General features: G+C 53.5%; 2 protein-coding genes and 1 long non-coding RNA gene across 15 annotated transcripts; 2 read left to right on the forward strand and 1 right to left on the reverse strand.

The window, feature by feature from the left end:
* The first annotated feature begins 406 nt into the window (after positions 1–406).
* On the forward strand, positions 407–6,738 carry ACBD4 (acyl-CoA binding domain containing 4). 11 transcript variants are annotated; one of them, XM_039846776.1, is made up of 11 exons: positions 421–503; positions 580–737; positions 858–986; positions 1,230–1,350; positions 1,421–1,505; positions 1,762–1,882; positions 2,126–2,212; positions 2,521–2,591; positions 2,684–2,759; positions 3,473–3,612; positions 6,016–6,738. In XM_039846776.1, exons 3-11 carry the CDS (start codon positions 893–895, stop codon positions 6,139–6,141), a joined length of 921 nt encoding a protein of 306 aa, XP_039702710.1. In that variant the 5' UTR covers positions 421–503; positions 580–737; positions 858–892; the 3' UTR covers positions 6,142–6,738. The 11 variants fall into 11 exon arrangements, with proteins under 11 accessions (XP_039702707.1, XP_039702712.1, XP_039702713.1 ...); XM_039846775.1 differs by having other exon boundaries at positions 2,681–2,759; positions 6,019–6,221; XM_039846777.1 differs by having other exon boundaries at positions 6,019–6,221.
* On the reverse strand, positions 5,117–10,401 carry LOC120589248 (uncharacterized). Of its 2 annotated transcripts, none has more exons than XR_005649424.1 (3): positions 10,188–10,401; positions 7,601–7,778; positions 5,117–6,209 (listed from the first exon to the last, which is right to left on the reverse strand). It is a non-coding gene; the product is annotated as an uncharacterized LOC120589248 (long non-coding RNA). The 2 variants fall into 2 exon arrangements; XR_005649425.1 differs by lacking the exon at positions 10,188–10,401 and adding an exon at positions 9,980–10,181 and having other exon boundaries at positions 7,601–8,731.
* Positions 10,402–10,535: 134 nt separating this feature from the next.
* Positions 10,536–12,491, forward strand: HEXIM1 (HEXIM P-TEFb complex subunit 1). 2 transcript variants are annotated; one of them, XM_039846769.1, is made up of 2 exons: positions 10,536–10,588; positions 11,205–12,491. In XM_039846769.1, exon 2 carries the CDS (start codon positions 11,254–11,256, stop codon positions 12,325–12,327), a length of 1,074 nt encoding a protein of 357 aa, XP_039702703.1. In that variant the 5' UTR covers positions 10,536–10,588; positions 11,205–11,253; the 3' UTR covers positions 12,328–12,491. The 2 variants fall into 2 exon arrangements, with proteins under 2 accessions (XP_039702703.1, XP_039702704.1); XM_039846770.1 differs by having other exon boundaries at positions 10,536–10,584.
* Positions 12,492–12,581: the final 90 nt, after the last annotated feature.

The following is a 12,581-nucleotide window of genomic DNA, read 5'->3' on the forward strand; positions in this document are numbered from 1 at the left end:
TGATATCCTAATTTCTTCCTCCAGGAATGACTTTCCTCATTTTCCCCCTGGCTTACTCTTAAGGCTTCTAAAACGCAGCTCCGTTGCCCCTCCTCCAGGACTCCTGACCCCAACATATGACTCCCTTTTTTCTCTACAACGGGTGGTAAGAGGACCGGGGTTCAGCTGACAGATGCGGGTTTCCAACAGGAGGCGCGAGGACTCCGTGTCGTTTCACCGTGTCCACCAGGAGGCGCTTCCGCCCGCCTCTAGTAGTCCAGGGTTGGGGAGTCGACCCGCGGATTCGCCCCGCCTGATTGGGAGAGGCACAACCAAACTATTTGCATAATCATGAAAGAGCCGCGTTGAGTGGCTGGGAATAGAAGCCGGATCTGAAACGGGCTCTCTCATTGGTTCAAATTTCCCCCCCTCGCTCCGCATCCCTATTCGGCCCGGAGGTTAGTAGGAAGCCTCCAGCTGATGGCGAGAGAGGACACTGGTGTCCTGGGAGTAGGCTCTGCGGGGTGAGTGACGGGAGGTTGGGCCGCGCCGGGGTGCGGGGACCAGGGTGTGAGTCTGTTCGCCCACTCGCCTTTTTAGAAGTTGGAGATGTGTATCTAGAGGGGCATTGCGACCCCTTGCCACTTGCCCCTCCACCCACCCACCCACGGAGGTCCTCTCCACGCACCCAGGACTCACCTACGCTGCCTTGGGGTAGGAAAAAGTGTCTCCTCAGCCACAGCTTCTGGCCTTCCCAGGTATCTCATTCAGGCCTCTGAATAGCTTAGTTTGCCTCTCTGGGAAGTGGATCAGTGGCTTAGGAGGCGTGTGCCAGGGTCACGCTGGAGGCCTGCTCACACGGAGGTTTATTCTTACAGAGTCGTTCCAAAGTAGGGCCTTGGAGCAGCTGGGGATGGGTACCAAGAATGAAAGCCCAGAACCGGACTGTCAGGAACAGTTCCAGGCCGCAGTCAGAGTCATTCAGAACCTGCCTAAGAACAGTAAGGGTGAGGGCATGGGGACCTGCATTTGGGGGTCAAGATGACTGGGGTTTACATCCTAGGAGGCCCTGATCCGGTGAGTTTTTGCAGACAAGTCCCTGCCTGGGCTGTCCTGGGGGTCCCCTCTGCCTCCTGCCCCTGGGTAGACCCCTCATCTCTGCCCTCTCCAAGGGGTGGTTCTCCCCCCACCTCCATCTTCTTGGACCTGGGGGTGATGCTCTGCCCTCCACTTCCCAACTTCCTGCCCAGGCTATTACCGCCCCTCCTATGAAGAGATGCTGCGATTCTACAGCTACTACAAACAGGCTACCATGGGGCCTTGCCTGGCCCCCCGGCCTGGGTTCTGGGACCCCATTGGACGATATAAGTGGTGAGCTCCCCACAGATGGGCAAACAAGCCTCAGCTATCAATCAGCCTCTCACAGCCCTCTGCCCCCCAGGGATGCCTGGAACAGCCTGGGCAAGATGAGCAGGGAGGAGGCCATGTCCGCCTACATCACTGAGATGAAGGTGGTGGCACAGAAGGTAGGGAGAGGCTGTGGGCTCCTCTGTCCCCAGGCTTCCAGCCAGGTGGCCTGCTTCCCACCCTTCTAGTGCTGCCCCCCATTATGTTTCTTGCATATTGATACCCCATGAAAATTACCACCTTCATGCCGTACCCTCCAACCTGTTCTCTGATTGAGTACAAGGTAGAGGGTGTGACAGCAGGAATAGCTCAAAGAGATAGGAGGGCAGGGGTGGGAGGGACCAGCTGCTCCCCAATAAACCTTATTTCCTACAGGTGATTGATACAGTACCACTGGGTGAGGTGGCAGATGACATATTTGGTTACTTTGAACCCCTGTACCGGCTGATCCCTGACATGCCAAGGCCTCCGGAAACCTTCCTGAGAAGGGTCACAGGTCAGGCCCCCACGGTAGAAGCTCCACAAGTGCTGAGTGAACTGTCTTAGGTCCAGGCTGAGGGGTTGCTCAGTTAGTGGGGGGGCATAGGGCTCTAGATGATGTCCCTGTAAGGACACCAACCAGTGCCCCTGATGGAGTGGGTCTCAGGCAGAGTCTGTGGTTAATGGGAGCAGAGGCCTGATCTCACTGTGGGGCACCAGCCTTTCCCTAGCCCCACCCTTGGGCACCGTGTCTCTATAGGTTGTAACGAGCAGGTACTGAATGGAGATGCTGGGGCTGCCCCAGAGCCTCCCTGCCTCCCCAAGGAACCAGCACCCCCAAGCCCAGGTCAGTGCCTGGGCAGGAGGGACAGAGGGCCAAACCCAGGGGCAGAGGGACCTCTAGGTGGGGTGGAGGGGAGAAGCCTAGATGCATGCTGTGTCTATTACACCTCATGCCGACAGAGACCTCCTGGGCTCCAGACGAAGCCAGGAGGAAGGTTCTGGGATTCTTGTTCCAGGGCCTCACTTCTGGGACCCATCTGTGCCTCTAATGGCAGTATCTATACTGTCCCCTGAACAGATGCCTCTGCCCAGTTGCACACCCTTTGCTCCATAGCCTCCCTGTTGTCACTAACCTACCTACTCTGTCCCCAGAGTCCCAGCCACCCAGGGACCTGGACTCTGAAGTTTTCTGTGATTCCCTGGAGCAGCTGGAGCCTGAGCTGGTGAGACAACCCTTTACACCTTCCTTTCCCCACCCCACTGTGCCCTGGCTGCTCCCACTGTCCCCCTTAGACCTTTTGACTCATTTCAGCAGGTTTGGGGAGAGCAGAGGAGTGCTTCTGGAGGAGAGCCTGATACAAGAAACAACCCTGTGCCCCCCACAGGGAAAGGTGAGTCACTGCCTGACCCTTCTCCCCTTTCTGCCCTTCTCTATGGTTCTGGTGCCCCGGGCTTTTCCCTGGCTGCCCTCCTGAGGCAGAGATGAAAGTACAGCACTGGGCACGGGAGAGAGCAGCCTCTGCCCAGGAAGGGTTGCCAAACAGCCAGACACCAGCCTGGATGGGCAAAGTCCTTGCCCAGCCTCTTCTCCCTGAGAGCCATCAGGAGCCACCAGGCGCTGAAGAAGGGCATCTGGGGTGGGAGTGCTAGCCTTCTATGAGGCTACAGCTACATGGCCTTGGGAGTCATCCTCTCTCTCTGGGCTTCCCATTTAGGACTCTAAAAGGACAACAATGAGTTCTGCCCTATCCCCTTCTAGAACTTTCAGGGTTCCATGTCCTACAGCAGTACTTTCAAATATATTATCTCCTTCATGCCTTTGAGCACTCAGCCCTGTGAGGGAGAGGATATCTTCCTCTAGTTTTCAGATGACGAAATGAGGCTCAGAGAAATTACTGATGTGCTCAAAGTCAATGGCTAGTGGCAGCACTGGGATTCAAACTCCTGGTAGCCTGTTTCTCAGTCATGCAGATATACAAGAGTCAGAGTTGGTACAGGGATTGTGCCCTACTCTTATTCTTCCCTGGACCTGCCCCAGCCTGCCACCACCCTGCCCCTAGCTAAGTTGCCCTGAGTCCCCCTCCCTACACGTTGTTCTCTGCAGAGGAGTCAAAGGGCAGCCTGCCGGCGTCCCAGGAATTGGACATGTGGCTGTTGGGGACAGTTCGAGCACTGCAGGAGAGCATGAGGGATGTCCAGGGGAGACTGAAAAGCCTGGAGAGCATGCCTTGTCCCCCCAAGCAGGTGAGCCCCTCTAAGACCCAGAGCAAGATTAGGGCAGAACTCTTGAGGATTTCTATTCTGAGCTCTTCATCTATCCACATCTGTCTTTGTCCCCATGTCTCTACTTGCCTATACCCTTGCCTCCTCGAGGGAATGGTGTGACTCACAACAACAGAAGCAGGGAAGTCGGGATCTGAAGTACTTCTACCCTGGAAGGGAGAGTGGGAAGGGCCCACTTTTCCTGCTCTTACCTCCCACCCTTTGCCTGAAGACACTGAGCGGGAAGACTAATTCCAACAGTTGGAAGGGCCAGGATGTGTTTGCTCTTAGTATTAGGGCTGGGTGTTCCTGTTGTCCCTCAGTTAGGACTTCTGTTCCCAGATTTAGTTACCCCCCAAACAATTCAGCCCTCACTCCCCTCGATTCCTAGATTTGCTTGCTCCTTACACCTCAGCTTCTGTCATTTCTGGCGCCCCAGCTGTGTGCATGACATGTTAGTCGCATTATCTCATTTAATCCACACAACGACCCTATGAAATAGGTTTTCCTTTCCCCTTTGCAGATGAAGAAACTAAGGCTCTGTGAGGTTGAGTAACTTACCTGAGGGCACACAGCCTGGAAGAACCTCAGAGCTGCTGTGAGGATTAGAGGAGATACTGCATGTAGGTACCTCCCCAGTGCCCAACACACAAGAAGGTCTGCAATGGAGTTCACTGTTCTTGTTAGAGCTGGGAGTGGCCCTAGGTCTATCTCCCCCCCAAAGCTGGCACCTACCATTAACTCTTGAGAGGGTCTGTTGAGAGGCCTGGGGTTGTGGAGGCAGGCGAGGGCTGAATTGCTGGATGTGGGGGAGTCACTTAGGTGACCCTTAACCCCCTTGGCATAGTGTCAATCAGGGTGGCAGGAATTTGCTCACATCCACAGTGGCTAACATTTCAACGCCGCCATGCCCGCAGGCTTTATTTGTTTACTTTTTACTAATTTTATATGCTGAGGATTTCAAAGATTTCTACCCTGAGATACTTGGATTTGCATCTCTAAAAATAAGAACATTATACTACCTAATTTTATCATACAATAATTCCTTCATATCATCAAATAGCCAATACAAACTCAAATCTCTCCAGTTGTCCCTAAATTGCCTTTTCCAGATGATGTCTGTCCATCCCAGGAGCACATGCTGCATCTGGTTTCTCTCTCCTTTTAAGACTTTTAATTCAGCCCTGTTGCTTTTCCTTGCTACAGAGATGGGCCAGTGGTCCTGTAGAAATGTTCCACTTTTTGGGTCTATCTATATCCTGGTGGCTAGTTTTACATGACCGGATTTCATCAGAGGTGATGTCCTTCACATAATGGGGCACATATCTAGATGTCCCACCATTATTCTTACCTGGACCACTAGCATGGATAAAGGGGTGACAGTCAGGTCTTACCATCATAATGTCATGTTTTCCTCTTGCAGCCAGGGATTGTCCAGTACCCTGTCTAGCTCATTTCCTGTATAGATTTTGACAACAATTGATAATCCTTGCCTGGATTGATAATTTATTTAGTGATTACAAAAATTTGACTTTAAAATTCTATTATTCCTTTAACATTTATTAGCTGTTATTTTTCTGTAGTTTCCTTGATCATTTAGGATTTCTCTGAAATATAATGCCTTATGAAAAGGCAGAATAAGTGCTTAATTCTCTTTTTCTTTTTTAAATAAGTTGATTTGACAGCCAATTCAATGACAGATTTTCAACTTTCTCTTCTTTTGAGCATCATTACGGACTCATGGATTTTAGAGATTATTTCAGTCAACTGCAGTCATTCTCTTTGATGCTGAGATTGTCATAACTTTCATCAGTGGAGACTCCTTCCAACTGGGTCCTATGTTCTTATAACAGACCTCATTAATCTTTAAAAGCTTTCTTGCTTTCTGGCACAAGATGTCTCACATTCACGTCTATCTTCCCTGCTCCAGACCTGGGATCACTCACTTTTCCAAGGAGCTCTGGCTCCTTTTAGCAGAAAATATTTAGAAATAATATCTGAGCAACCTGGGGCCCTGTGAAATATGTGGCACATCCTTTATAATATGGGGTCTTCAGGCCACACCAACAGGGTCATTGCTTTGTGGCCCAGAGGAGACAGCCTGCGGCCTCTCCAGCTTCCAGCTCTCTTGGCACCTGGAATGGCCCTGGGAGGAGGATGTGGGAGGGAGCTGGGGCTCACCCATCTGTCAGGGACACACTACGGACCCCAGGTGTCCTTCTCCTTCTAGTGGTGCAGATATGGGAGTAGGGCATTCTCTGCCCCAGCCTCACAAATCTCTGGGAAGTAGAAGTTCTCACTGAGTTCTGGGGCAGCTTCCTAAGGAGGGTGCTATCTGTGCTGAGGCCTCCGCTGGCCCCTGACTCACTCCCTCCCTCTTGGCAGCAGAGGCCCCGGGCCAGTGCTCGGCCTTGGCTCCTCAGGTTCTCGGGTCCCACGCTGCTCTTCTTCCTCCTGTGGCCCTTCATTGTCCAGTGGCTCTTCAGACAGTTTCGGACCCAGAAGAGGTGACTGTCAAAGGAGGAGTCTCTGCGGCCAACGGAAGAGGCTGTGAGCCGCTGTCTTGCTGTGCCCTGAGCCTTCGTAGGGTTTAGAAGAACAGCATTAATTCAACTCCATCCCCACCCCCAGTGTTTGCCTTGGCACCCCTCCCCTAATGGGGGCCGGATAAGACCCCACCCTTCCCTACAGCTTCACAAGGACGCTTCTCCCCACCCCCACACAGGCTTCCTTGGGAGGCAGCTTTTGTGGTGCACGTCCCGGGTTCTGGGTTGGCCGGTGACTCGGGGGCGGAGCTGCCGGGTCTCAGTCTCTGCCCTCCCCACCCTCTTGGGTCACCTGACTCCTCTCCCACTCCAGCCTCTCCCCTTGGAGGCTTGAGCTAAGGGCAAGATGGGACTTGGCTGGGGCCTGGGATTGGTTGGCTGGGCGGGAGGTAGGCCAGGAGACAAGCCGAGTTGGGGGAAGGCTGAGAGTGCAGGCCCTGCGGGAGGGGCGTGAGCTCCGTTTGCTGGTATTCCTCCCCCAACACACACTCAGGATGTCTTCACTGAAGATTCACTGACAAGTGACTGTTTCACTAAATAAAATAAAACTTTAATCTTCTGCCGTCTACGAAGTGAGGCGGAAAGCGGATCTGGGGTGTGCGAGGCACGTACCTTCTCGGCACCCCGCCCCTCCACGTCCCTGTGAACGGCCCAGCGAGGCCCGCGGGTGGTTTCTGAGGACGCTGTCTCTTTCGGGGGCAAGTGAATGAACACAGAGGCCAGGGTCTTCACGAGAAGCAGAGGGCGGGGGCACCCGGGAGATGGGGTTGCTGGCCACGCCCACTGTCCGGGGACCGTGGCCAAGGGCTCTGCCCTGCCTCCTTCACCCCGTCGGGGGCCTAGCGGGGCCTGGACCTTGCTCGAAGACAAGGGCTGCTGCTCTCTGCTCCACTCGCTGGGCGTAGGCTTGGGGTCCTGACACTCTAGACCCGGAAATGCCCACTACCCGCTTTTCCTTCAGCTGCTTGCACCCGGCGCCCCCTCCCCATGACTTCCTAGAAACTTTCTGGAAAGCTGAGACCAAGTTGGAGCCTTGTTCCCGCCCTGCCCTTAGGAGTAGGGACGGGGCCCTACGCAAGAAGGCCCCGTTGGGGTGGACAGAACGCCCTCGTGGGCACGGCCCTCCGGGTGCCACTAGTTGCTGTTGGCTTCTCAGGCTCCGAACTTATTTTTCTCACCTCCTGGCAGCCCTGACCCCGTTGTCTTGGCCGTCCTGGCTCTAGCCAAGAGCCTGTATTCGGCGGGGAACCTACCACTCTGACCACCTCAGAGGCCACTGGCCAGGGTCCCCACCTTGGAGTCCTGCATTAGCCTCGAGCCCCCTGCAGCTGCCACCACTTGGGCCCCAGATCCTTTCTGCCCCTGGGTAAGACAGAGGCAGTTCTCAAGGCCCGTCCTTGGAGACCCTTAAACTCCTGAGTTACCTTGGTTAACTCCTGGCCTTGACCACTTTCCCAGGCTTGGCCATCACTCACTCCACTGGAAGCCATGGTCATTCTTTGACTGTCAGTCCTTTTCTCAAGGTGGTGTCCCTCAAGACAGACACACGGGCCCTGCTGTTCCACAGTCCAGCCCAGGGTTATAGAGGTGCTGAATAAACCCCTGTGTTAAGGATGGACAATAGAGGGATAGTGAGAGAGGGACCAAATTGGTGCTGGGGATGCAGGTGTGTGGGGGGGAAGCCAGCTCCACCACTTGTACACACTACCTATGTGACTTGGGCAAGATTTATAACTGCTCTCAGTTTAGGTTGCCTTGTTTACCAAATAAGGATCTTTTCATCATAAGACAGTCCTGATGTTTAAATGACCACAACGTGTAAAATGCATGACAAAGGGTTCAAACTCAGCTAATAGTAAGGTGCGTGGCCTCCTGTTTGATAGAATTCTAGGATTCCACAACCTATTAGTCTGGCCACCTCTCCCCCAATATAACAAATGAACCCATACAGCTGAGCCCTGTCCAGTAAACTGAGGCTGGGCTCAGCTATACCTTCTAAATCCCAGTTGAGGGTACCCAGGAGTCCTCTAGAGTCTGAAAATGTGGTAACAAATTGGAGGTCTCTGACTCCCAGGGTGAGGGGCAGCTCTAGCTCCCAGGGAGCCTCTTGCATGACTGATGAAGCAGCTAGAGGGCAGGCTTTTCAAATGGGACCTGAGTTCTCGGAAGCCCAGGGAAAACAGGCTGCGATGGTCAATTTCAAAACATCTGGCTGTGTGCCCCAGAGGCACTCGTTCGCCTTTCCCTCTGGGCATGCCATCACCATCTCCCCACAGAAACACTCGAGTTCCCTGACAAGTGATGCTTGCTCTTCATAGAATGGCCTTCTTCATGCCATTCTGCCTGAAAAGCTTTATCCTTCAGAAGCAGCCAAGAAGTCACCTCCTCATGAAATCCATCCGCAAGTCCCAACACCTAAGCAGCTTGACTCACAAGCTCCTGTATTTTTGACACTTGCCACTTTGGCTCACTGTGGTTTGATGGCCTCTCCACACAGTCCATGAGCAGCAGGGATGACACTGTACTGATCACTGGGCCCTCCAAAGAAATCTTTGCTAAATCAAGAAATAAGGGCCTAAATTAGGCTGAAGCTGTTGGGAATGAAAAGGAACTAAATCCAGAATTCTTGAGAAAAAAAGGAATTTTGTGTTTGTGACAAAAAGAAAAATGGCATTGGGGTTTCTCACTAACTGGAATTGTCTCTTAGTTGTAACATGAACAAGGATAAGTCAATTTCTGAGTCTTAAGAGATTTCTTATGTCTAAAATGGAGACAGTAATTTGTACCCTAACTCTGCGCTGTGGTGGGGTCAAATGGTTGTGTGTAAAAGTATGCTATATGGTAGAAAGCGGTTGGAATGTCGGCCATTGATCTTAAGGAAGAAATAGTAAGAATGGGTCACTGGGTGTGTTGCATGAGAGAAGTTGAAGGGATTTTAGGATTACACCCGGGCCCAGGGCAGGAGCTTGGAATCTGTGGAGAATTTGCTCAAGTATACATTTGTCGTCCTGTGGTTACCCGCTCTGGGAATCTACCCCACAGACCTAGGCCAATATCCTCCTGTCCCTCCTCCTGACCAAGGCCTCCTCCTTGGAGAAGCCTCTGGTTCTGCTTCCCAGTGTTGCCCAGAGCCCACTGATGAGGAAGAGCCCCTGTGGGTGATAACTCCTTCTTTCTGGGGTAGCCAAGGTTGATTTTTTAAACTCGTTATTAATTTTGAATCCTGCCGGGACTCCTCTGTCCGTCTCAGGAAATGCTCTCCGTCGGCTCAGAAGGAGAGAAGGAGAGACAGAGACAGAGACAGAGACAGAGACAGAGACAGAGACAGAGAGAGAGAGAGAGAGAGAGAGAGAGATATCAAGCAGGTCCCAAGAGGCCATTTTCTTCGACAGAAGTTGAGGCCCGGGTGTGGGGTTGGGGGCCGAGGCCTTCCAGCCCAGGGTTTCTAGTTTCTAGGGAGCTCCAGGCGTACACCCCGCGCTTCCAGGGTCCGGGACCAGACGGGAGGCTCGATTACGGCCCACCATTTTGAACCACTCCCTGGGGCGGCGGCCCTGAGAGACTAGACTGGGGCTGGGGCTCGGCCACTTTTGCCCATGGGCCCGAGGCCAGTCCCGTCACTCGGGACTCGAACCTGCCTTCTCATCTTGAGGCCTAGTCCGAGGTTGCTGCGCTAACGCGGTCACACTGTCCCTTTAAGGCGGCACTTTTTATCCTTCATTTGTTTACTTCTGCATGCGCTTTCGTTTTTTACAGAATATGTTCACAATATCCATCCGCAAATGTCACTCCCAGGCACTTACCACACACACCTTGAAGTCATTGCTGTAATCTTAAGAATCGAGAATTATAAACCGTGTGCCAACGTCTCTCTTTAAAAATTTAAACCTCTTCTACACTTTAGGGACTACTTTTTAGGAATAAACCATTTTTGCTTTAGTTAACAAATGTTTCTGACCTTCAGAACAATTCCGCTGAGGATAGAATACGATAACAAGCTTTAAGACGCACCTTTTCACAAAAATATTCTGTGTGGGCCCTCACAAAACCATCGAATCTTCTCGTATTCTTGAAGCAGAATGGTATGGTCCAGAACCGCCCATGTTTTCTGTGATTGGTCTTCCTTCCTCGGCGAGACGTGTGACTTTTGACCAATGGTCGTTCACGTTTCTCCAGCGGGAGATAAACGATAGAGGGAGGTGGCCGGGAAGACGCCCCCTGCGCGTTTTGGGATTGGCTACGTCGCACGGCGCGTGAAGACGGCGGGCCCGAAAGATGGGAACTACGACTCCCAGCTTCCTGCAATGGCTACTCCATCACGCATGCGCATAGGCGGGGCGGACTGGCTTCTATATAAAAGCGGCGCAGAGGACTAGGAGGCAGCAGTTGGAAGTTGGCAGGTGGAGAGGCAGGTTGGGAAGGGAAGTTGGGGGAGGAGGCGGAAGAGGAGCTGGTAGGGGGAGGAGGGAGGAAAAGAGGAGGAGGCGGAGAACTGAGCTGAGCAGAGCATCGAGCCAAAGGGGAGATGAGTTTGTCTGTCCTCGGATGAGGCTCCGGCCGGGCCTAGGGACCTGGGAGCTCGGGTTGGAGCGACACCCGTGGAAGTGGGAGGAGGTGGCTCTGGGACCTTAACCCCTTGTGAGCTCTGCGGCAGGGGATTTAACCCTTTGTGGATCCGGCCCCTTGGAGGCAGCGTCATCGGGTAGTTTTAACCCCTTCGGGGCTGGGTTTAACCCGTTGGACTTAATCGCATCTCCTTGCCCACCTATTCCTGCATCGTGGGGGCGCTCTGCTGGGAGGCTTGAGGCCCACCCCCCTCCGCACATTACGTTTTGTTCCTGCTGCTGCACCCCCTTGGACCCGCTATTTGGCCGCGCTGTGGGTCTTTAACCCTTTACTGACTTGAGCTCCTCCAAGTTGCAATTGGAGTTGGCTGACAGGACTGGCTAAAGGCGTCACTGCAGGAATTACTGACCGAAGTGGACTCTGTTGGACATTTTTAAAAAGAAAAACCTTCTTTTCTTTAAGGACTTACAGCCAAAAATTTTCAAACTTCGAGAAGAGTACTTTCTTAGCCATGGCCGAGCCACTCTTGGAATATCAGCACCAGCCTCAAACTAGCAACTGTACAGGTGCTGCTGCCGTCCATGAAGAGCGGAACCCTGATCGCCCCCCAGGCGCGGAGGAGCGGGTGCCGGAGGACAGTAGGTGGCAATCGACAGCGTCCCCCCAGTCGGGTGGCCGTCCAGGGCAGGAGGGGGAAGGGAGCCTGGGGCCCCAGCCGCCTCCTCTGCAGAACCAGGACTGTCCAGAACTTAGCTGCCCGGAAGCCAGCGAGAAGGGCCAGAATGGGGACGACTTGTCCGCTGGCAGAGTACCCCCGCCAACGGCGGGAGGGGAACCGAGGCCCGAAGCCGAACCGCTCGCCAAGCCATGTCATGACGCCGAGGCCAACAAGTTGGGGGCGCCTGCCGCAGGAGGCGAGGAGTCATGGGGACAGCAGCTGAGACAGCTGGGCAAGAAAAAACATAGGAGACGCCCCTCCAAGAAGAAGCGGCATTGGAAACCGTACTACAAGCTGACCTGGGAGGAGAAGAAAAAGTTCGACGAGAAACAGAGTCTGCGAGCTTCGAGGATTCGAGCCGAGATGTTCGCCAAGGGCCAGCCGGTCGCACCCTATAACACCACGCAGTTCCTCATGGATGATCACGACCAGGAGGAGCCAGATCTCAAAACAGGCTTCTACCCCAAGAGGGCTGCCGCCAAATCCGACGACACCAGCGATGAGGACTTTATGGAAGAAGCGGGCGAGGAGGATGGGGGCAGCGATGGGATGGGAGGAGACGGCAGCGAGTTTCTGCAGCGGGACTTCTCGGAGACATACGAGCGGTACCACGCGGAGAGCCTACAGAACATGAGCAAGCAGGAGCTCATCAAGGAGTACCTGGAGCTGGAGAAGTGCCTCTCGCGCATGGAGGACGAGAATAACCGGCTGCGGCTGGAAAGCAAGCGGCTGGGCAGCGACGACGCGCGTGTGCGGGAGCTGGAGCTGGAGCTGGAGCGGCTGCGCGCCGAAAACCTCCAGCTGCTTACGGAGAACGAACTGCACCGACAGCAGGAGCGAGCGCCGCTGTCCAAGTTTGGAGACTAGATTGAAACTTTGGGGTGGGGGGGGCGGGCAAAGGGGACTTTTTACAGTGATGGAATGTAACATTATATACATGTGTATATAAGACAGTGGACCTTTTTATGACATAATCAGAAGAGAAAATCCCCCCGGCTTTGGTTGGTTTGGTAAATTTAGCTATGATGTAGCTTGCGTGCTTTCTCCTGTTCTTTAATTATGTGAAACTGAGGGTTGCTTTTCTTGTGTTTCTTTTTGGAAGTGTTTTTTTTTTTTTTTAT

Source organism: Pteropus medius, unplaced genomic scaffold (assembly GCF_902729225.1).
Source record: "Pteropus medius unplaced genomic scaffold, Ma_sr-lr_union100, whole genome shotgun sequence".
In the NCBI taxonomy this organism is placed as follows: domain Eukaryota; kingdom Metazoa; phylum Chordata; class Mammalia; order Chiroptera; family Pteropodidae; genus Pteropus; species Pteropus medius.

What these genes read in the sequence shown, in the direction of transcription:
- HEXIM1 (XM_039846769.1), top strand. Translation starts at nt 11,254, where the DNA reads ATGGCCGAGCCACTCTTGGAATATCAGCACCAGCCTCAAACTAGCAAC.
- ACBD4 (XM_039846773.1), top strand. Translation starts at nt 893, where the DNA reads ATGGGTACCAAGAATGAAAGCCCAGAACCGGACTGTCAGGAACAGTTC. An exon ending in CCCATTGGACGATATAAGTG is followed by an intron (nt 1,351 to 1,420) that starts GTGAGCTCCCCA and finishes TCTGCCCCCCAG; the next exon opens with GGATGCCTGGAACAGCCTGG. An exon ending in TGCCTTGTCCCCCCAAGCAG is followed by an intron (nt 3,613 to 6,015) that starts GTGAGCCCCTCT and finishes CCCTCTTGGCAG; the next exon opens with CAGAGGCCCCGGGCCAGTGC.